At 40.6% G+C, this 23,525-nt stretch overlaps 1 protein-coding gene across 3 annotated transcripts in view; it reads left to right on the top strand.

Moving 5' to 3' along the window:
* SATB1 (SATB homeobox 1) overlaps positions 1-23,314 on the top strand; it is a 70,771-nt gene extending 47,457 nt beyond the window's left edge. The window contains exons 9-12 of one of the 3 annotated variants that reach the window (XM_086614478.1): positions 19,015-19,218; positions 19,748-19,843; positions 21,686-21,694; positions 22,504-23,314. In XM_086614478.1, the coding sequence (XP_086470604.1) occupies positions 19,015-19,218; positions 19,748-19,843; positions 21,686-21,694; positions 22,504-22,986 (792 nt within the window). In that variant the 3' untranslated portion in view covers positions 22,987-23,314. The remainder of the gene's footprint in view (positions 1-19,014; positions 19,219-19,747; positions 19,844-21,685; positions 21,695-22,503) is intronic. The other 2 variants (XM_009986216.2, XM_086614480.1) reach the window with 2 other exon arrangements.
* Positions 23,315-23,525: the final 211 nt, after the last annotated feature.

Raw genomic sequence — 23,525 nt, 5'->3', positions numbered from 1 at the left:
ATTGCAGTGATATTAGTGAGACCGTGCTCTGGCTTAGGTGAGTGATGATTTGCGTACTTGTAGTTTCACGGTGCACCTTGCTGGCGGCTTGTTGGCCTTCCCAAAGAAAAGGGACTATCTGGCACGTGGGTTTGAACGAGTTTGAGGACTTAGCTAGAAGATTCCTTCAAATTTTGAATTCTTTTCCTGTGTAAGAATGTATGCGTTCTGTACGTTTTTTAAAATTTCTGTGGTTTTAAGGATCAGTATATTACCTGCAGAATAATTCAAATTCTGTTAAATTCAAAATATATATCTTAAAACTTACTATGGTTATACTGAGGAGCTGAGGAAGATACTGTAATTCAAATTGCTTGAATACATCGTATCATTGGGGAGTTTTAGAATTGTCATTGGCAAAACACCTAACCTCAGTATTTAAAATCTTAGACTTTTATTGCAAGTTGTCTGCCTAATAGGTCTACGTGTTTTTTTTGTTAGGTTACGTTGAAAAGAGAGCTTCAGAAAAATACATGTAAACAGAAGACAGAAAGGTTTACCAAGTGCTTTGTGTCTGCTCCCAGGTTGTTTTTTAGTGGTTGAATGGCGATACTAACAATATTGTTTAATACAATTTAATCAGCACACCTGAATAAGTCAAAATTAAAAGAATCCACAGATATATAAATTTGTGTGGTATGTGTTACTTTTACAATTTAATCATATTGTGCTTTTATTAAATTTATAACCTGACAGCCTGATTCAAGTAATTATGAAAGCACATTCTTAATTTCGTTATTTTTTTTTAAAAAAAAGTTGATTTGTGTAATGATCATTAAGGCATCATGGTTCAGTAACTGTGCATTGGTTACAATGTTTTCATGTGGGAGCCAGGGATGAGGGTTTTTTCTTGATGGTGACAGATGCTGAAATCTAATTTTATTCCATAAAAACAAACAAACAAACAAAAAAATCCCCCAAACCTAAAAGCCCCAAGAGATAAGGCAGATAGAGACTTGTAGGGCTGCTGTATGTTTTCTGTTTTGAGAAGTTACGTTTATGTTAATGGCTTATCCTGAAGTGCTGCAGCCTCCATGTGCTAGTTTGAAGTAGGGAGGAAGCAAAACTTTGCTGAAAATCAGCTTACATTTCTAAAGCTTTCTCAAATTCAGGAAATAACGGTTTGCAAAAACTGAAGTAATATCAACTTCCATACCTCTGAGAGTCCCATGTGCTACAATGCAAGGCCATTAGCCTGTGTTATTATACCTAAATAAGTTTACTTTATAGTAGAATAAGTAGGTAAAATCGATAATTTTCTGCAGCATCAAACCTGCTGGTTGCTGCGTGTGGCCAGGTGGTGCCGAACGCCCCCCCTTATCACCCAACCACAACGCTTGTATGTTGAAGGCGAGACACTTGGCTCTCACAGAGTCACGCTCCGATTTTAATTTTGGTATAAAACTAATGGAGTACTACCCATACCTCCAGAAACCTCATCTAATTACAGAGAGTTTAGACCCGTTACGTCTGAGCTGTTGCACTGTGTTGCCCAATTTCCTGTCCTCCTGTCCCCATCCTTCACTTTGGTTAGGCAGTTAGCCCCTTGGAAATGAGTAGTTCTGCATGCAAAGCATGGAGGTGAAATCAGTGGTTCAGACTATTGCTAGAGACTCCATCCTAAGCTGTCGGGCAAGTATTTTGTGCAGTGATGTTTTATTAGAAGTGTTCGACTTTCTGCCTTAGTGTGCACCTGGAGCATCCTCCTCTGAAAGGCTGCGTGGGAAGCGCACCGGGTAGGCATTAGGCAGAGCGTCTAACGCTCATGAGTAGATGGGAAGGAGTTAAATGGGAAGGGAATGCTAAACATTGGCACTAAAATTGCTTTTGGCATGCAAATACCATGCTTTTCCTGACATAAATATTTTCAGAATAGGCCATTAGAGTTCAGGTATATAAAACCCTGCTTTTACTGGAAATTTTAATGTTGTAGTAAACCCAGAGATTTATAGTGAAAAATTGATGTCTGTTATCTCACTTTTATCTTTTTAACCAGCAGTTTTATAAATGCTGTATCTTTGATCTGGCTTTTTCCATCTAGAGACTAAGCTATATACTCTAATAGGAAAGTCATTTTTAAACAGCTTCCCACACTGAACAAGCACGGTATTGTGGATCTGGCACGAAGATGTAACATGCCATTACCGCAGATATAGAATGATCTATTCAACAATTTTCCAGTGGGGGGAAAAGAAACCTTTTTATCACCAACAGTAACCCTCTGGTGACAATGTGGCTTTGAGAGGGGAGTCTTAAAATTTATTCCCAAAGCTGGTTCCTGGGGCACTGCACCTCAGACTGCCCTGACGGGGTCCAGCCTGGGGGGCAGGCGGAGGCTCAGTCCTTTGCCCGTCACCCCACGTCTCCGTCAAGTTGTCTCCCGCCTTTGTCTCCCTCAAAGCAGCTGAGTCACTTCCTGGGTTTAAATCTTGGCTTAAAAACCTTCTTTCCCCCCTTCCTCGGCATACAATGGATTGTCTGTGGAGCGGGGAGGAATACTACATGGGGAGATGCGAGGTGGAAACGAAACATGCTCTGAGATCTGCTGTCATTTCAGGGATCCACCTGGAAATAAACCCCTCGCCCTCACAGGAAAGCGAGATACAGTAGTTAGAAAACATTAGCTGCAGAAGTACATCACACAACAGCCTCTGTTTTTTTAAATTTTATTTTATTTTCCTCCCCCTTTCCACCCACTGGCCTCGGGTGTCAGCGTGGACGGGAGAGGAAGAGTGTGAACTGAGAAAGCAAGGCAGGCATCTGCGCACGAGTAAGAATTGCCCCATAAAGCGGCGTGTCATTCAGGGAAACTGTGAAACTTGGCAGATAGAACTGATTTGTTTCTTTCACAAAATATCGTGTTGCAGAGATGTAGTGTGTTCTGTCTCGCCTGGGTTGGAGGGAAAGATTTTCGGGTTTCTATTGTGGGAACAAAACGAACTCTTAGAGTGCTCCAGGTCCTTCCTTTGCCCCATGTCTTAATTTCTTTTACAACATCTCAGAAATAAAGGTTAAAACCTCAGGAAATGTTGTTAGGATTTTTTTTAAAAATTAATTCTCAGAAAAATGGTAGAAAAATTGAGTTCAGTTAACTCGCTTATCGCTCGATCTGAGTAGACCTGGAGATGGGCCAGCATTGATCTTGGCCATATCCCACATTATTGGTATGACCTTGGTGGAGTGGGTTGACTTCAGTGAGTCTGGGGTTCCCGCTAGTAAAAAGTAGGCAGCAACTTCTTGAATCAACCAAGATGCACTGAAGAGGAACCACCTTAAAATCTCCGAGGTGGATCCTATCAACGCGCAATGGCCCATGGAAATCTGCAGAGAGGGGGGGAAAAAAAAAGAAAAAGCATTAAAACCTGAAATAGTTCAAGTCAAAGAAAAAGGTACAAAATGGAAAATACTTAACTGGTAAGAGGATTATGTTGACCTCTTCAAACAGCTCCTGGGGGCCAGGCAGCCCTTTAAACACGTACAGCGAAGGCTGAGTCTGTTGACACACCAACGGAAAAGCGTACTTCCCGAGCGTGTGTTACACGTGGGGTCAGATTGGCTCTGGCTGGAGATTCCCAGCCAGGCGGGTGGCAGCGGGAGCTGTTCAGACGCCACTTACAATCCGCATAGAGGCCGTTTAAAGAACTGGTAGCAGCTTCAGGAAACGCTGTATCTTTGAGCCCTGAGGAGAGCTTCCCTGGAGGGACGCGGCACACACCTGCCCTGCCTTGGTTGGGAATTAATGCCTAATGCTATTGGCCTGCAGCGCATCCTCGGGAGGCGCTGGGGCCAGGACCGCCGGGCGCCAGGCAGGATGTGGCCCCGCAGGTGGCCAGAAACAGCAAAGGGGGGTTCTTTGGATGATTTTTGTCTGGTGGAGGGAGCATGAATGTGTGGGAGAAGCTAGGAGAAGTGCAAGTTTAAGTCATTAAATGTACAAATGAAAAAAGGAGAGCCAAGTAGAGAAGGCTCTTTACAAAATACAAAATTCTGTTAAAGCAGCAAGACGGCACAGCATAAGGAATGTTTGGTACATGTTATTGAAACCGAAAAATCAGAGTATGGAATGAATTATAATTTAGCATGATCCATAATTTTACAGTTTTCATTTTGAATTATTTATCTTATATGATTTGATTAAAGATAAAACTGACTGACAAGATCTCGAACATCTCTGCGTGTCTTAATGACAAATGAAAAAAGTCCACATTATAACTTCACTATTTTAAAATTTTTATTTGTATTGTTTCTGTATAGCTCCCTTGTATTTTCAAAGCGTATTTCAGATACGCATTGTGTACACGCGATTCCATAACCCATCAGGCTTCAGTGTTGCCTCAGTACCTCTGATTCAGTAAATCAGATCATAGGCAGCATGCTGTCATATAATAAGGTGTCTGATCCTTATTACCAGTTTGTTGATGCACAGACTCCTTCAAATTGACCATTGCAACACATGGTTTCCCCTGAAACTAGCTGTGATAATTAGCGTGGCTCTAATGAGACAGAATGTCACTGATCTTGTGCTGAACTGTCGAGTATCGACGCTACGGATGGGAACTGTCAAAGCTTGCCATCTGTGACAGAGCTTGGCATATTCCATTTGCAAGGTAGAGCATGCTCAATAGACTGTTTTTAAACAAATGGTCCATTTCTTGATTAGGGCTCTGTGTTCTGTTACTGTGGAAGACTTTATATCATAGTTAAACTTTTTTCTTTTTTTCCCTCTTTTTCTTGCTGGGGTAAGCTCATTAGGAAATGAAAACGTTACTAATTCTCAAAGCGGTGCCTTCAATATTCTGTTAGCTTTTTGGGGAGAGGTGGGGGGTTGCTGATCACATATTTATTTTTCTTCTTCTTCCTCCTCCCCCCATTATCTTAATGTAGTTCTTCTAAGGCTGGCACTTCCAGAAGGCTTTTATCTCTTTTTTTTTTTTTTTAAGCAGCGAGGGATAGGGACGGCGTAGTTTTGAAGGATAGAGGAACAAAAATTAAAAAGTCTTAGATGACGCGCAGCAGGAGCATGTGAGCCTGGGATGAAAGATTGAGTCGGTCAGGAGAGTCGGGCGCCTGGGCTCCCGAGACCGGCCCTGCAAAACGCCGTGCAAAAAGTCCAGCGCTGCTTATCATTCCAAAATATGCTTTGTTGCTTTTTATTTCCTCCTTCTCTGGCAGACCACACAGGGCTTGTTCTGAAGAACATTTTCACTAATCTGATCAGGCAGCCAAATACGCCGGGAAAACTGCTTTAATGATCCCACTAATTACCTCAAGTCAATATGAACTGTATTATTAGACTGAGGGAAAATATTCCATTAGGTCTCCCCCTTGGGAGTTTCTCCGCTTTGTGATGTCACCGAAGCCTTCGCCCTCTCGCTTGTAATTAATTTTATTTACACACGCAGGCACGCACAAGGTCACACCTGCACAACCGGAGCTGGCCAGGGAGCTAGTGGCACTCAGGCTTAATCAGATCTGTCATAATTACCATTCTGCATGTTTCTGACACACGCTGTGAAATATTTCAATTTAACTGCCGCTACCAGCACAACCAGATGTAGTGTGAGTGTGGCTGCATTGGAAATATTATTCCTCAGGATAAACTCTCTCCTCCTCCTTTTTCCTCCCACCCCCTCTCCCTTTTACAGCTAATGTGGCACAGAAGCTGATGTATCCTGTAAATCTTGAATGCAGTGCTAGATTGATAACAGCAGATTAGACAGTTTAACCACAAACAGCTTGTTCATTTTTCACAAATGAAAACCACATGTGGTGTAACTAAAATTTCAGGCTCCTTTTTTTTTTTTCTTTCCCCCTCCTCTTTGGTTGTTGTTTCCTTTTGTGTGTGCATGTGTGTGCGCGTGTGTTAAGGTCTGCCTTTTGCTGTAAAGGAGTGAAATAAAAGCCTAAACATATAGGAGGAAAGAGATGCTGCCGTCTTTGGAGATTATTTCTCCATGACCTTTATTAAAAACCTTCCTTGCTTTGGCAAAGAAATATGATACCGCACGGGGGTTTTGTCTCTCAGTCTGAGACTTTCTAATCTCTGGGTTTTATGCCCACTTATTAAAGAAGTCATCCTACTGTGCTGTTTTTCAAAATGACATGCCAGCAAACACCTTGCTGTAAGAAGAGCTTCTAAGCAAAAATGTGGTCTTCACTGCTACCTGAATTTAGCAGAAATAAAATTTTCTGCCAAAGTTTTTCACCATGAATTTTGTCTCTTTGAAAACTCTTCCCTTTACCTCTTCCTTTGGGGAAAAGGTACTTTTTAAAAAAGAATCTTCAAAGTGTCTAGAATTTTGGCAAATGGAAAATCGATTATTTATTTTTTTATTAAAACATTCCAGTATTTCATATGAAAACAGATTATGGTTAGTTTCCGGGAAACTAAACGTTATCTGTAAATTGTTTTCCTTTTTTTTATAAACCCATTTTTTCAGTTAAATTGTTGAGTTTGCCCTAATTAAGTAGCCTTCAATACTTAGTAAGGTGGGTTTTTTTTTTTTGATCACTGTTGGCTACTTTTCCTACACAGAGAAAAAATTAATGCAATTTTGATAGAAAGTTTTAATTATAAGGTTCTATAACAATTCTTACAGCAAGGAAAAGAATATAGGTGTGCAGAATGCAACTGAGCAGATTCCCCAGGTATTGTCAGGCGAGAGGAGTGGTGCAGTGCATCTGATAGAAATTCATCAAATCTAATCTGTAATAAGACTTCCAGGGGAGGTTTAAAAAAAAAAAAAAGTAGCTTTGGTAAGAGATTGTTTTATCTGTTGCCAGTGATTTGTGATGCAGTGGCAATATTGAAAGTGCAGGAGACGGGGAACTAAGACTCAGTGTTCAAAGTCAGTCAGAAGAAGGTGAGCAGGACAGTTTTAAAGAGCTAGTGAAGGCACAGTTTGTAGCAGAAAAGTCGGCCACATAGATTGCCCCCTAGACTGCTGCAGAGAGGGTTAAAGACCGATGCTGGTGCCACTGGCCCAGCAGTTACTGACTGTGTTACTAGTCCCCCAGAGCTGATCTGGAGTAGGTCACCGTAGGTGTGCTGTCACTGTTCCTTCCTGCAACGCGGTGCCACCTCCGTTACGGAATTCTCTGGGGTCCATGCAGACCACGAACAAAGGGGAAGGCTTGTCCTGGAGGGGCAGCCGAAGGCCTGGAGGTCTGTGGCTGCAGCGGTCTCAAAACTGAGTCTGCAGCAAGGCGAAGAGGAGGACAGGAGGGCCATGTTGGAAGAGATAATGCTGAAATGAACCATCAGGATTATTGAAAAGGTCCGGAAATCCAGTTCTTATTTCTTCACAAAAATATTCGAAAAATGTCGTGCAGTTGGGAAGCACTGGATTGCCAAAAGAAAAAAAGCGCAGCATCCTCTCCCACCTCCTTTGAGTCTTTTATTTTTAGTTTTTCTTTCTTAGGTAGAGGTGTTTCAGTTCCTACACTCCAGATGCGTGAATCGGCTCTTCCCCAGGCAGCACCTGCTGTCTGCCTGACAAGAGGTGCTGTTTCTGGCAGGATGGATTTTCTTAATCTCTCTTCCTGCTTTCCATATCCTCACCTTCTGTTTTGTTTTCCTCTTGCCGCCTTCACTAATTCCTCTCGTTACAGCTCTCTTCTTAGCCCTCCTCTGACTTTTTCCCACCCTGTTCCTCTCCCGTGTATCCCCTCACCATCCACTCTCGCTCCATCCGCCTCTATCCTGTCCTACCGCTGTCCCCCGTGTGCCAGAGCTGCGCCTGGGACATTCCACCCCAGGTGCATCCCCACGCACCCCGGTGCTTTGCACGAGCATCCCCTCGTGCGTGGGGCGTAGCGTGGGCTCCCCGCACCCTCAGGCTTTGCTGGGTGCTGGGGAGCCAAGGGCTGGCTGCCGGCGCCGCTGGCTTTGTGGGTGAAACATCATTCCGTTCCCCGCCTGGCAACTCAGGTTTAGCTGGGAAAAGAGCCACGTTCTTGATTTCTCAGGTTGCTTGTGCCTGTTGTGGGCAGAACACCGGTTCGGGAGGCTTTAGATTCAGTGTATCAGTGTTTTAACGTGAAAAAAAAAAAAAGCACTGTTTAAAAAAAAAAAAAAAAAGAAAGCAGAGAAAGTCTGAGTGAGCCGTAAGAGAGTTAATGACGTACGGAAATGAAAACAAAGCTGTAGTGCCAGAGCCGAGAGGGAGGCTGAGGAGTCAGCGCAGCCCGTGGTTCCCGGCAGCGGGGGAAGCGGGGCACCGGGTAAACAGCGCAGGAAACAAAAGCGAGCTCAGCCCGTAACTAAACAGGAAACGGCGGGGTGAAATTCCTCCTGAAAAAAAACGAGGGCTGCTGAATGTGTCACTGCAAAGAATAAAGGCATCTTCTGCGCACACAAACGTGCAGCAACGGTCCAAGAAGCGGTTTGTTAAAGGAGCAACCGATTGCAGTGCAGGTGAGGGGTTGTTGGGCGAAGGAAGGAGTAGGAAATAATAGATAAGCGTTTTTCCCCTGAATGTTAAACTGAATGATTCAGAACATACAGCACCTGAAAGAATGTTACAGGATTTCTAGGTGCAAGGTGAGAAAGGAGACGATGTTTTATTCCAGATAATTTTTAATCTCACCATTCCTAATGATTTCTTATTGTGGCCATTTTTTTTTTATTTTCCTCAAATTTAATCTCCAACTCAAACTTCAGATTTTTGGTTATGAATTACCCCAAACTGTTGGCATGTAATGAATAGACTAGTGCAAGCACACAGCTAGCTAAGTGGGGAAAAATTCCCATTTGCAAATATTTATCTCATTCCAAATCTGCCAAATTTTATCTGAATCCACATTGTTATTCAGCGGTCATCTTGTTTTTATTCCTGTACGGTGTCACGTTTGCTTACTTCAGGATGGCATTTGAGAAGCAAGTGAGAATAGTTTTCAGGATCTTTGTGAAGATCACTTTGGACTTCGTGGTCCTTAGCAGAATTCCGCGAAGTTTTGGACCTCAACCGAGCAAGATTTGCACACGTAGCAGTTATGTCTGAGGGTTTACTTAGGCGACTGGGTATTTTGCTGAGCCTGATGCTTAGCATCTCTAGTATATGTAACATGCAAAAGAAAGCTCTACAGATAGAAGAACTTTCCACTGTTTATATAAACCCAGTTCTTTTTTTAAAAAGCTATGAAGGGCTTAAATGAGATTCTTTTTATTTTTGCTTTGGGACGACTAGTTTGCTTCACCTCTAAGAAATCGCTTGCTATTCTTACTGAATATGAGGAGAGAGCCTAACTAAAGGGATTGATCCTTTTTGCCTGGGGAAAGGGGACAGGACAGACGGCTCATGGCATGAAGAAGCGTGGCTGATTTAAGGGCAGAAGCTGCTGCCGAAGCTGCCCCCTGCCCCTCCAAGTGGCTGCTGCCACCTGGAAATAGGGCTGGGGCTTGGCTTGGCTGGCACTTTTCTTGGCCAGTGTGGAAAAGTCTAACGCTAAGCACTGCTCTCTCTAGGAGCTCTTCCCTTGTGCCTGTTCTTGTCCCCAGCCTGGTGGCAAACTACTGGAAAACAGTCTTGTGTTGATTCCCACCCTTGGCCAGCCAGGAGGAAGAAATGCGATCTCTCCAGCTTCCCTTTTGATCCAGCTTTCCTATTCTTTTAAGTCTATGCCTCAAGCAACTGTGCTACAAATAAGGGTATTTTGGCTTTCTAAGGGCTTCGGTGCTTTTTTTTTTCCAATGAGTGAGATAGATGCTTCTGACTGCTCCTTTCTCATTTGGCGGGAGGTGTTTGTCTTCCACAGGTGTGAATTTTAAAGATTTTTTTAAACTGCATGGAGGTAATGGGTGTTATTAATTCTCTTACTGTTTCCGTGGTTAACAAAATCTGGAGGAAAGTTAGGGAAAAGTTTCTTTTCAATTTCCTCAAGACTCCCCTCACCCTTGGCATTATCAGAGCTTTACGTGTTCTTTACTACAGAACTGAGATCCACAGAAGCCAGCTGAGCTGCAAGAGAAAACTTAAAAGAAATTTTCTTGGAATATTTAAATGTCCAATTCAAATCTAGATGGAAACATTTAGTTAGACTGTAAAAATATGAAGGGATGTTTGAGAACGGATTTGAACTGTGTATGTTTTGGAATGATGTCGCGTGTTGGAACATCTTGTCAGCTGAACTGAATTTACAATGAAGTCCAAATATCTATGAGCCTATGATTTCTCGATGTGTGGTAGATCTTCTTGTGATCCAAAATGAATTCTGGAAATAAAAAGCTTACGACAAGAAGACACAGATTTAAGTTACTCCCTCTGGGAAATTATAATTTAAAAAAATAATCTGACAATGTGATATATATACATATAAGTAATTATGAAAGTGATGCTTTGGCCCTATGGCCTTTTTACTAGAGGTCTTTCCCTCAAAGCAAATGTTAAATCTCTGTAAGCAACGTAATAATTAACATTTGCTCTTCACTTGTAAATTGATAGCAGTAAGAAAGATTTTTAAAATTGCCAAGCTCTTTGTATTAAATACACTTCTCTAACTAAACTGCAGATATAGCTGCCATAAAAAAATTGATTACATGTTGAAGAATAAATAAATATGGGCTATTAAGGGTCATGGTTGGATTTAGGGTTGTATTTACTTTCAAGGGAAGCATCGGTATTGCAGTGAAATCAGTACTTCTCTCTACTTAAATAAAAGATAAAGGGCCATATATTACCAGTCACCCTCTGTGAAACCCACTGACCCATTTTATATGCGTGTACTATAAAAAGTAATGTACCAGACTAAGACTGACTTATTTAATAATTAGCAGTTGTTTTTTCTTGTTTAGATTTTTTTTTTTATTAAGGCCATTTTGTCACCCGTGTCTCGCGGTTACAATGCCACTTGAATCGTGTGCATGAAAGAGGAAGGATCTGGAGTAGAGGAAGGCAGAATAAACCTGCACCCACTGTTTTTTGAATCTATTACTTTTTTCCCTTCTTTTTACATATGAATGTAGTTGCATTTTATGTAAGATTTTCAAAGGCATGCATATTATATTTTTGATTAGGGCTTGTGCCTATCTATCATTTCTAGGCTATTGAAGGCAATACTGTAAAAAGGATACATTTGAACAAGGGAAAGGAAAGGTGGAGGAGGCTGTGAGCAGAGAGGCCAAGCTTGGGAGAAGCCCTTCCTTTAGATTATTCAATGCCCTTTGTACTCAACTAAAAAGTGATGATACTTGTGTTTTCAGTCAGTTTTAGAGTTACGGGTTAGGTTTTTTCTTTCCATGAGTGGTGGTACATCTCAGGTGCTCATACACAGGGACAGGGAACATACCCACCAGTTTTGATATAGCCTCAGACCTTAATCCGACAAGTTTTTCAGTAGCACCGGCTCTTAGCCACTCACTGTGGCTCCGGGTAGAGGGAGAGGTCTGATACGGCAGACGAGATTGCAGGAGCAGGGCCACAGCTCTCCAGGCCGTTTTGGTTTTGTACTTGTTTGCTGCTTGTCATTGAATTTTACACATTGCTTTAGCAAGTTTCCTTTTCCTATTTATTCGTTTGGATGTTTACAAGAATAGAAATATGTATTTAATTTTTAAGTGCTGCAGCTGGAGAGGAGAAAAAGCAGAGGGAAGAAGAGATGTTAGGAATCCTTTCCCCCTACAGTGTCACCAGAAAAATTGAAATTAAATACTATCAGTACCACAGCTAGCTGTTTGGTCATTAATTTTTTTTCACAACTCAGAGAAGAGGTGGAGGTAACATCCAGACAGATGGTGCAGCTGAATAATAGGTTGGATAAGAAATTTAAGGAAATGGCATAATCTGTTTCAGTATTCTTCAAAGGAAGTTTTTCCTGCTAGTGAAGTTTAACTTTCTTCTGAAAAGCCCGATGAGGTTGTGGGGTTTTCAGTTTGTTTGTTTTGCTAAATCTCATCTATTACAATGGCAGATACAGATTTACTTAAAATTCACATCTGGCTTCCCCTTTCAATGTTCTAGTAATGAAAGCCAGTGAAATAGATAAACCAGGAATATCTGGAGATAAAGGACAGCTTCAGGTTTCAAACTTTCACTGATTTAGGGGGATGCTCAAAGGCAAAGCCTGAAACTTAAGGCTGATTAGTGTAAATAAAATACTAAGGCAAGCATCTTTCTGGGGACATTTATTATCACTTTAGGCCACGTCTCAAGAAGAGGCATTTGTATTCTGGTATTTCTAGTCATTTTCTGCAACAGGCTGAAAACCAACTTTTGGTTCTTGAATTAAAGATACACAGTTTTGTGAGCAAAATAGGGAAATCCCAAAGTATTGAACACTCCCAGCAGTTTTTAAAATTGCTCAAGAGTATGTGCCTCACAAGTCAGTTCTTAAAATTACTTGAAAATGTAAGCTAAACTGAAAAGATTTTCACTAACAAATGTGTTGTCTGGTATCAAAAACTACTAAGTCTGGTAGATTATTAGTTTTCCTAAAATTTTATAAAAATATCCAGTAGCCCTTCTTTTAATAGTCTTCAGTTTAGGTCTATTCATCTTTGCATGGGAGATAACCAGGACAATTTATGTATTTTAGGAAAGATAAAGCTGCAGTCAAAATAAATTTTCCTGCAGTCAGGAAATTCCAGAAGAACATTTAAGGCTAAAAAGGACTACTGTCATCATCTAGGCTTGTTCCCATGTCTGAACCCACAGGTATTTCACCCAGAAAGAAGTCAGATTTATGTAATCTCAGCCTGAAAATGAATTTTGAATTAAATGCTCTGTTCTTACCCTGTGGTGGGTATTGCTTACTGTATTTTTCCAGATAATGCAAATGTAACACAAACTATGTTTCCCAGGTAAATTAAAGCAGCATCCGTTGTTTCTTATGTGTCATAATTGTTTGTGCTCAAGTGACATTTGTTTATTTTGCTCCTCGATGCCGTATGCATGAGCTTACTGACTCAGAACCCCCTGAATTTTTGATCCTGTTGAACACTCTGAGAAATCTCGGTTGAAGGGTTTAATGTGTTTTCCAGTCAATGTGTAGGGGAAATTTGGCCTTCTCAATTTAAATGCTGGAGATCCTTTCATTGCATTATGGAAGAATCTTCTCTAAGCAGAGATTATTCTTAAGAACTTCATAACATTTAAAGGTTAATATGTTAGGTAAAGAACAATATCTTAAGACAAACATTTTTATTACAGGACATGAAGGGATAGTTCTGATTAAATTACATGATTATTTGAATGGGAAAGAAGACAAAGTGCATCATTTCTTGCCCTCAACTTTAATGCCTTTAATCAAATAATGACCTTCTGGAAATAGTTAATTTTAAGCATTTGGAAAGATCAATACCACTTTGCCACCAAAAAATGGCCCAGATGATGAAATTTGATGTATTTAAAGTACCATTTCACCCTTTTAACCTAGTAAATAATTTAAAATGCTTTCAGTACTCCTTTGCTACCATTATGTATCTCGTTCAAAGTATTATGACTTTTCCAAAAGCAACCTTTCTGTACAATGAGCAGCTTACAAGTTTAATGCTAAAAACTAAGACTATATGCATATACTGTAGTGGTGATGTCAGACTTTTTCTTCTCTTTTATATGTGGATTCTGTTTTGAAGAGAAATGAAAATATCTATGATGAATGCAGACATTTGGAACAAAAAATATTTTTTGTATGGCTTTTAAAGGGGAAAAAGTCAGTATTTAAAGTTTAGTTCATGAGTTCTTTTCCTTTGTTTTGTTTATAAGCTTTTGTGTTAAAGGTGAAGGATTTGGGTTGCTTAGACAATTAAGAGACCATTTTATCAAGTGTAATTTCATATCTGTGTTCTATAAACTGTAGTGCCTTCAGCATTGTAAATAAAAAAAATTGCCCTCTATTAGCATGTTTGTGGGCAGATTAAAAACAGTCTTCATTAGCATAAGTAACACTTACAGATTCTTTTAAAAGTAGAAAATTATTTGCTGAATGATAAATTGCTAGCTTTATAGTTAGTTGCTGAAAATGTGCTCATTCAAAATGCCTACTTTAGTTTAGTCTACAATATTCAATTTTTTTTAGTTAGAAGTACTGTTTAATGGATTATGTACTTAGTCTTTGTTCACAGTAGATGCTGAAATGCTATTCGCACTTTCCGCTAAAATGTTTGTATAAAATACCTCCCTATTTAGACTGATTTCTTTTAACACCATATATTTTTATTATACTATATGCACCAGAGAATGATACAAAATAATCTTAGATACACTATACCAAAGAAACACTGTTCATATCTTAGCATCGATACTCTAAAATGTTTTGCCGCCTTACGTTCAAATTACAGCTCTTCTGAAAAAGGCTGTAGTCTTTGTTAATTATTCTGTAAGAAATATTCATCATTCGGCGAATTATTATTGCTATAACAAATTCACCAACAAAAGAGTTCAGTTGTTCCACCTGGAAGCCCTTTCTTCCCAGATTAGGTGTGTTTCTTGCTGATTCAGAAAGCTTTGCCCAGAGAACATGTTTCATGATTGCAATGCTGCCCTCTGTGATCTAGTTAGGGTTGGTATTTACACCTAAAGTGCAGATTTCAAGTATCTTTTTTTTTCTTTTAATAAGAAAGATACCAGAATGCAAGAATAGTTTGTTAGAAACTGTGTGAAAGAGCAGAAGGTTTTATTTAAACACAGCACGGGTCAGACTGAAGAAAATAGCATTTGGATACATAGATAAAATACGTAGATGCTTCCTTTAAAATAAACATGCTCATGGGTCTTGCAGAGTCTAATGTTTGGCAGTTATCCTCTTTGCGCTTTTCCTGCAATGGTTTGGCAGTTCGGCTTTCACAGGTTTTTTTTCTGCTAATGTCTTATGTTTCTTTACTAAATCCCCATCAGAAAACTAGACAGAAGACTCTTATTTATTTTAAATATCTTAGATTTAACATCTTTTTTTTTTTTCACCATTTTCTTGCTTACTGTAGCAAGACCTTTGCAGATGGTACTTGGTTACTTGAAAGTGCATAACAGTATTTTCTTTGTAGCAGATGGATTTAAGACTTTTAGTTCCCAATAAATGTAGGTTTACAATACATAACTTTACAGGATTTGTGTTGTATATAACAGGTTTGAACATATTATCTCAGAATTCATCTGCATGGCATTTTCAGCTTATCCAGGGCCCATGCCAGTATTTTAAGTAATAGGGAGAGCATAGTGATTGATAGCAGCTAAAGGCGTGATTTTGAATAGAAACAAAGGTTTTAGAACAGAAGGTGTCAAATTAAACTTTGTCAGTTTGAAAAGTAGTAACATCCTGAAAGTTCTCCAAACATATTTACATGTGGCTAATGTTTATATTTTGCTTTGTACTCTCTTTATATTCAGTGTTGCCTGGCAAATTTACTCTGTTTTAAAATCGAGGTTGTTCCTAATGTCATTGCAGAGTTTTGGGGGGTTTGCCTTGCTGCATGGATATATGAGCTTAATTCTTTTATGGCTGTTTTTTTAACAATGTACTATATATGCTGTATAAGCCAGTTGTGATCTAATCTGCGTCATTAATATTTCCATATTATTTTGTGGTCCTTTCCACTTCCTGTAAAACTATAAAGACCAAAAAAAAAAAACAACCAACAGTGGCCCAAGCCCTTCTTCGGCATAAATTGTTTGATCTAAACAGAAATTGCTCTAGACTTAAATGAGTGTAAGAGGTGAAGAATCAGCCCTGTTACGTTCATTTGTAAATTGAACTGCATTAACTACAGCAGTTCATACTTCTTTAGATCAAATGGAAGCAAAACGTACAAATTTTACAGAACTTAAAATTCATGGTTAGAAAAAGCCTGTATTATTACTTTTCCTAAAATTTACAAAAACATTTCATACGTTCTCATTTAGCTGACTTTTATGAATGAGCTTTATGTTGTATACAGAACTCTGAACCTGAAACCAAACAAAAATATTTATGGTTTTGTTTGTTTGTTTTGAACCAAAAAGAAGCATATTGATATAAAGTTTTTAGTCTCTTAACAAAGTAAACCCCACAGCCTCTGCCATTCACTGTCTCTTCTGAGAACATTTGTGAGACCAACTTTCAGAAATAAACCATGAAGACCAAAAAATTTTTTCTATCCTTGTGATTTTAGAAGAATTAGGTTGGTTGCTTCCATATTGCCCATCATATGTTTCATCAGAGTACATCTACTTCTTTAAAAATGTGACGAACCCAGTGGAAAAGAGACATTTTGGTAGAATAGCAGTCTATTCTGTGTACTGTGTCAGAAGCATCTGATTTCAGTATCTCAAAATCACTGCGTCTCTGAAAGGCTAGCAGATACATGCTTTAGGTTACAATTAAATCATTTTTAGATAAGGAATTAGAAGTATTATTTCAGTGCAAAAGTTGATAAAAATATACTGGAAATACAATGTTAGCCATCAGTAATTACTGATGAAAAGGGGAGAAGGAATTTCTTAGTTAACAAAAACTGTTGCTGTGAAATCTATTTAATCAGCATAAAATATGATTGCTTAGGAATTATTTTTACAACTGGACGTTACAGAAGAGTTTCTACTGTCTTTTTTCCAGTAAAATCTGTGATTCACGTGGTCACCAGACAAAATATGTGCGGCTTTTAAATGTGTGGTGCGATTTCTTTTCCAGTCTCTCTGTCTACCTTAGAGAGCTGCCATGGAGGGGACAGGTTGGCTTTTTTTACTTTTACCAAACTGCTATTATAGTCAGCTCTGCTCTCTGTTTCACTATCATTAGAAAGAGGACCAACAGTTTCAATGTTAAGCAGTGCAGACTCCAGACAACAAAAGGACAATTTCTATCTTTTGGGGCGGGCTGTTTGTTTGGAGTTTTTTTAAATTAAAAATTTTATAACTGCATTTTAATTAAAAGATCTAGATTTGTTTCTCTTCATCAACTTCTCTCCTCCATCTCCAACAAGCAACCTATGCTTTCTGGTTGCACCTCTTTTAACTCTCTGCAGAAAACTAATACTGCTGATGAGCACAATCCAGCAGGCATCCCCGTGGAAGCAAGGTGGGCAGAGAACCGCCAGCAACATGTTGATTTTGTTACGGGCAGGGAGAGTTTGTGCATTAGTCTGCTAAAGCTTCCCAGGGCACCTTATAACGAGGAGGGAGAATTCGAAGACCCTCATTACTGTTTTAAAACCATGCCATACGATTCCAACTGGGACAGGCTGTGTGTTACATGCTCTATATGAAGGCCTTTGGCCACGTTTCCCAGTCGTCTTGCTGAGCCCCACATCCACCTTTCACATATGGTCAAGGAATGGGGTGTTCTCCATCCCTGGGGTGCAGGGGGGGCCCTTCTGCTGCCACGCTTTCTCCCCTCTCCCCTCCCTCCCTAGCACACCCAGCAGATTTTGGCACCATTTAAATTTTTGCTTTCTCAGCTCTGCTACCATCTCTCTAACATTTGTCATTTTGATTATTTCTGTTTCTTGGGGGCATTTTCTCCTGTGTCATTTGTTCAGTTTTCTGCTTATATCCAAGAAAGTATACTTCAAATTTTTATGCACATCTCACTAAATGTTGTCTTATACAATATGAATGCATTAGGGTTATTTGTTTACTTTCACCTCGTCTGATCGTGGCAATATTTTTACACTGCATTTATTAACATTTAGCTAAAGATATGAATGTCTTCAAGAAAATACATATCTATATTGTATCTATGTGCCTATTGTATCTAGTAGTAAACTAGTCTAGATAAACCATTTTTCAACTACCAGTACATATAAAAAGGATCTAAAAACTTCTGTATGTTTATATTATTTGTTGATTCGATAAAATGTCATATATCTTTCCTACAGCATTAAGAAATAAAATTGCATGGATCTAGTTTTGAAAACAGATCCTTGAAACTAAAAGAAAGGAAGTATGCAGGTTTTAGACATGTAATATTTTGTTTCTAAGTTTTAACATACCAAAAAAATCGCTGCTGATGCACACTGTGCTAGCTAGAGCGTTTACACTCTTCTTTTAAAACTACCAGTGCACAATTAAGAAAAAATCCTCAATTAAATTTTAAGAAGACATAAGAAAACAATTGTTAAATTTTCAAGATGAACTTGTTTGTCTCTTTCAGAAGCAAATGAATAACCGCTGCATTTCTTGCAGGGAGTTCTGTAGCCAGCTTCATAGCATGTATCCCAAAACCATGTCTGAATTAGAGTAGGTACACTCTTAGGCAACTTGCTGTCCTGTGATCTGGAAATGGTATAAAGGGTATATCAGAAGTTTGAGCGTATCTTGCTCTTCGCTCCAAGCTCTAATAATGTACGTAAAACTGAGAGACTGTTTTTTTCTGTCTCTGTGGGAAAAATCCTGGAACAGATAATCATCTAACACTTGAAATAAGTTCACCTGCAGAGGCACCTCTACTCGTAGCAGATAGGAAGAAGATATTACTTGCCTGCCTCTATTCAAAGGATTCCTTTCTTTTGAAAGGACATTAGGGAGCTCCTCTACCGCTATGATTTACGTTAGGCAGCCATGCAGTCAAGGCAGATGTTTGATGTACTTTCTTGTTTTGAGTAGTAGTACTAGGATTTAAAAAATTACTCAGCAGGCAATCTACCAGCTCCTGAAATAGCGGTGTTGATGCGCTTGGATGGGTGTAGCCTTCCATAAAAGAAAATAGCCGGCACAGAGAATATACTGGCGTCGGTGAAACCCCTGTCCTGTGGAGGGGAGCATGTATGGGATTCTGCCTTCATCAACCGTTTTGTTTCTAAGAAAACAACCAACAGTGCTGTGGTGCGGGACCAAGGGGAAGGTGCTTCCCAAAACACTGGTGGTTGGTGAGGGTCTGTGAAATAGTGTGGCAGCTTTTTGGCATATGGATGTTTGCTTTGAGCCCAGCCTGTGCAGTGAAAGCCCTTTCTTACTGGGGGAGAGCGTGAGAGAATGCAGTGCTGCTAAAGTACACCTTTTGCCCTCATTTTGCCCCTCGTGAGGTGAGGGGGAAAAAAACTAATGTTTTGCTGGTGTTATCTTCAAGGGGTGGCTCTGTGAGCTGTTACGTTGGAAAGAAGATCCCTCACCAGAGAACAGGACCCTCTGGGAGAATCTCTCCATGATCCGAAGGTTCCTCAGTCTTCCTCAGCCTGAACGTGATGCCATTTATGAACAAGAAAGCAATGCAGTTCATCACCATGGTGACAGGCCTTCCCACATTATCCATGTGCCAGCAGAACAGATTCAGGTTAGTTTACCTTGGCCAATCCCGCAGAGCGCTAAGTAAATAAAGCTTTAAACGGAGCAAAGGAAATTAGTGTTTCTTTCCTCCCAGCCAGGCTAAACGCAGGTCTCCCGGTACGGTACAAGATAAGAGCACGCTGCTCTCTGCCACCGGGGTTCAAAGGAGAGCGCGTGCACCCACCCACGGGTTTTGTTTCGGTTTAGAGGATTTTTGCAAACGTACGTGGATGCGGCAGTGCAGAGGCAGCCACATGCCGGGCAGGGCGAGCCGCTGTGCCGGGCAGGGCGAGCCTCCGTGCCGGCTGGCCCTGGCCAGGCGTCAGGACCGAAAGGCAGAGGCGTTTGGCAACCAGCTGTCAAACGCTGGAGCAGCAACGTGGGAGGACCTTGTTGCGCTGCTGCTCGAAGCTGAGTTTGGACCCTCAACAGCGGCGGCTCACCCTGGGTAGGAGCGAAGGGAAGGGGATTCCTCGTCCCGCTTTAACCCCAGTCGAGGCTGGGGTGAGTCAATGTTTTGTTTGTTTTTCCTTCAGAGCCCCTCTCCCACCACCCTTGGGAAAGGAGAGCGTAGAGGCGCTTTCTTACCAGGCCTGCTGACCGCTGGACCTTGGCTGGGTGCTGCTCCGCAGGTGAGCTGGCACAAGGGCACCGTGGCAGGGAGAGAGAGGAGGGGATGCAGGACCCATGCCACGGGGCCTGGAAACAGCTGCCCTCGTCCCCGGGGCAGCCCCGGCGGTGCCCCCTCCTCCAGGGGCTGCCACCCACCCTGTGCTCGCATGGGCACTGCCAGCCAGGAGCATGGCTGGATGTTCCACTAAATATCATAGCCCAGGTCGGCAGCGCGGGCTGCTGTCTCTCTGAGCTGGGGACTCTAATCCCTTCTTACGAAAGACCCGAGGTCAGGTCAGCCTTTTAACGGCTCCCTCTTAAAGGGCGGATGTCAGCCCGTGCTTCCCCAACCTCAGCTGAGACCCAGTGTATCATTTGTACTACCTATACAGAAAAATATTTACAAAGCTAGGAAGGATAGAGTTATCTCACAGCCAGAAACAACACGAGTGTATATTAAAGATAAAGCAAACTGAATAAGACAATCCCTTAGGATATCAAGTACTAAAATAATTGTGAAAGCCTGGAAACTTGCTGTTTGATTTAGCAAAAAGAGAGAGAAAGATCTATATTAAGTAATAAAACAGCACTTGTTTGAAAATGTACATTGTTTTTAATAAAATCGCTTCTTAAGGGGATAAAAAGAGAAGCTTATGCACAGTATAAACAGTCAACCACTATGCCACTTACTTAGATTTTCTTGCCTTGTTGATAAAAGTTGTGTGTTTGATCTCGCAAATATTATTCACATAAGCAGTTGCATTGTAATCACTTAATATGACTTGTAAGAGTAAGGATTAGGAGATTGGGCCTGAGTTTTGTCTCCGCTCTTCTACACGGTAATTGTTGTAGATGCATAAATATGTAGCTAAGACACAAGTTTTCAAACTGAATATACAAAGCCTCCAGTTTTGTAGGAATTTAATGTGCTGGGAGTAGTCTTGAATCTCTTTGGGATTGAAGCCTTGAATGGGACTGCTCACAGACCACAGAACGTGAGAGGATGTGAACAGGGATGAGAAGAGCTCTAATGCCACTAGTGTTTAGGTCAGATCTTACAATAAGAAGATCACTTAAAGCAGTGGCTTCTGAACCGGGTGTTGACGCCTACGCGAAGTCTCCACAACCACGAGTGGCACTGCAAAACGGACAGAATTATAACTCCTCCAATATTTATGGTATTTGTACAGTATTTTGTGCTTCTTAGGGTCTGCAAGTGAGCTGCAACTGGAAGCTTGGAAACCGCTAGTGACAAAAAATTGTCAAGAGGAGACTCGCAAAGGGAAATGAAATGTAGTGATAGCAACTGCTTGTTTTGCTGCTGTTGTTTTTTAATAAAAACTGGTGGTTGGTACCATATGACAAGAAATTTGCTGATCCAAAATATCTTACTAACCAGCGTTTCCTGTGCTGTGAAACAAAAGAATTGTCAACAAAAACAGTAGCTGATAACTTTACTTTTGATTTTAAACATGATCTTCTAGTGTACTCTACTCTGGTGATAGATGAGAAAAACATTTCTGTCCCTAGGGCTCAGTGCCTCACCTTTTAAGAATGTTTCTGAATCCATGCTTGCAAAACTTCATTTTAAGCTCTTGTTAATTATTTACATCATTATTTGCTTTATCTTACTCTTCTGATGTGCATACTGGCTCATTTTTATTGCCTGAGTTTCTGGAATGCAGCATGTTCCCTTCTAATAATAATAGTGCAACTTATTTAGAGCTTTGCATCTTAGTGCTTTATAAATATTAACTAAATAATCCCCAGCACAAACACAGAAGCAAGTAAATATGTTTGTTCCTTCTTTATGTGTTGGGATACTTGAACGCAGGCAAGGCAGACCCTTTCTGAAACCACAGGCAAGACAGGTCAGAGCCAGAAGGGGAAAAACAGGTTTCCCACCTCCAGAACTCTTTGTCCTTGCTGAGGCTGAGTTTGGTAGCGGGATGTTAGGCGCTTCCAGCTAATGCGTTCTGTCGTAACCTTTTCAAGTTTGACGAGGCTTCGGTGCATGCTAAGGTCAGATCAGCAGTGGGATGTTTCTACTCTTAGCTGAAACGCTCTCCTTCTCCCTGATCTCTCCCTGGTCAACTTAGTCCAGCTATTGCTACAGATTTGCAGCCCGTGTTTTTGGGCAGCAGCTGCTGTTGCTGGCAGAGCTCCTGTGCATTTGCCCTCATCTGGCACTTTTCTCACTTTGCCCTTGCTGTAGTCCTGGCTAAGCTGGTCAAGTTAATCCTACACTATGTCACCTACTTAGCATTTTGTCTTGTCTGCACTTGACTCATGGAGCATGTTCATTAAAATTTGTCAGCTAAACTGCATCATTGTCCCGTCATCGGCACTTTCAGTCAGACAAAGAAAGCCAGAGCGTTTCTTCCACCTCTCTGTATGTATCCCACCATCCCTTTATCCCCTGTCTCTGCTCGCATGCGTACAGACACGTGCAAGATATGCAGGGAGTTACTAACTCATGTTTTAATTCTGGTTTAGCAATAATGGGCCTTTTTTTTTTTTCCTTTTTAATTTTTGCTTTTTTTTTTTCTTCCCTTTTTGTTGGTTAAACTTGCTAAGCCTTTGTTTATAGCATTGCAATTCCCCACCCCGGATTTTCTTGATAACACAAAATATGAGCAAGAATGCATGTACAAAAAGAATGCTTTGCTTTGTCTTGCAGCAGCAACAGCAACAACAGCAACAACAACAGCAGCAACAGCAACAGCAGCCAGGTCCCAGACTACCCCCAAGGCAACCGACAGTAGCATCACCAGCTGAATCTGAGGATGAAAATCGTCAGAAACCCCGACCACGAACAAAGATTTCTGTTGAAGCCCTAGGGATCCTACAGAGTTTCATACAAGACGTAGGCCTGTATCCAGATGAAGAAGCAATCCAGACTCTCTCCGCTCAGCTTGACCTGCCCAAGTACACCATTATCAAGTTCTTTCAGAACCAGCGATATTATCTCAAGCACCATGGGAAGCTGAAGGACAATTCTGGTTTGGAGGTGGATGTTGCAGAGTACAAGGAGGAAGAGTTGCTCAAGGATTTAGAAGACAGCATCCAAGACAAAAACGCAAACACGCTTTTTTCAGTTAAACTAGAAGAAGAGTTATCGGTAGAAGGGAACACAGAGATTAATGCTGAATTGAAAGACTGATCTAAAAGTATTATTTTCTTTCAACAGTGCCACTGGTATTTACTAATGAAATGAAAATTCCATCTTGCGTTCTGTCAAAAACCTTTATTATTCATTGTTTGGCCAATGAATCTTCCAAAACTTGCACAAAAGTTGAAAAAAAGGATAATGCAGACTGCACTAGATGTTTTACTCTGTTTTACAAACTGCTTCGCAGCAACAGATGAAGCGTTGAGGATTGTTTGATATTAATTTGTGTTCACTGGATACACTGTGAGTGTACCCAATAAGCATGATACCAGTGATTTTGATTCTGGAGCCTTCAGACAAGCATTACAACTTTTGTGATTTACTGTTTTTCGTTTCTGTTTTGTTCTTGTTTTTTAATTATTACTGTAGCACTCCACACTTGATCTTTGGAAACTCACATTTATTTAAAAAAATAAAATAAAAAGAGTTTGTTACTCTTGTTCTATTGTATGTTACAAAAGAACTATAGACTGTGGAATGCAGTTTAAAGATAACATATGCCAACAAATGCCTTGTATTATATGGCACTG

Source organism: Tauraco erythrolophus, chromosome 7, assembly GCF_009769465.1.
Source record: "Tauraco erythrolophus isolate bTauEry1 chromosome 7, bTauEry1.pri, whole genome shotgun sequence".
Taxonomy (NCBI): domain Eukaryota; kingdom Metazoa; phylum Chordata; class Aves; order Musophagiformes; family Musophagidae; genus Tauraco; species Tauraco erythrolophus.
The sequence above is the reverse complement of the archived record's forward strand: the minus strand, read 5'-3'. Positions and strand labels throughout refer to the sequence as shown.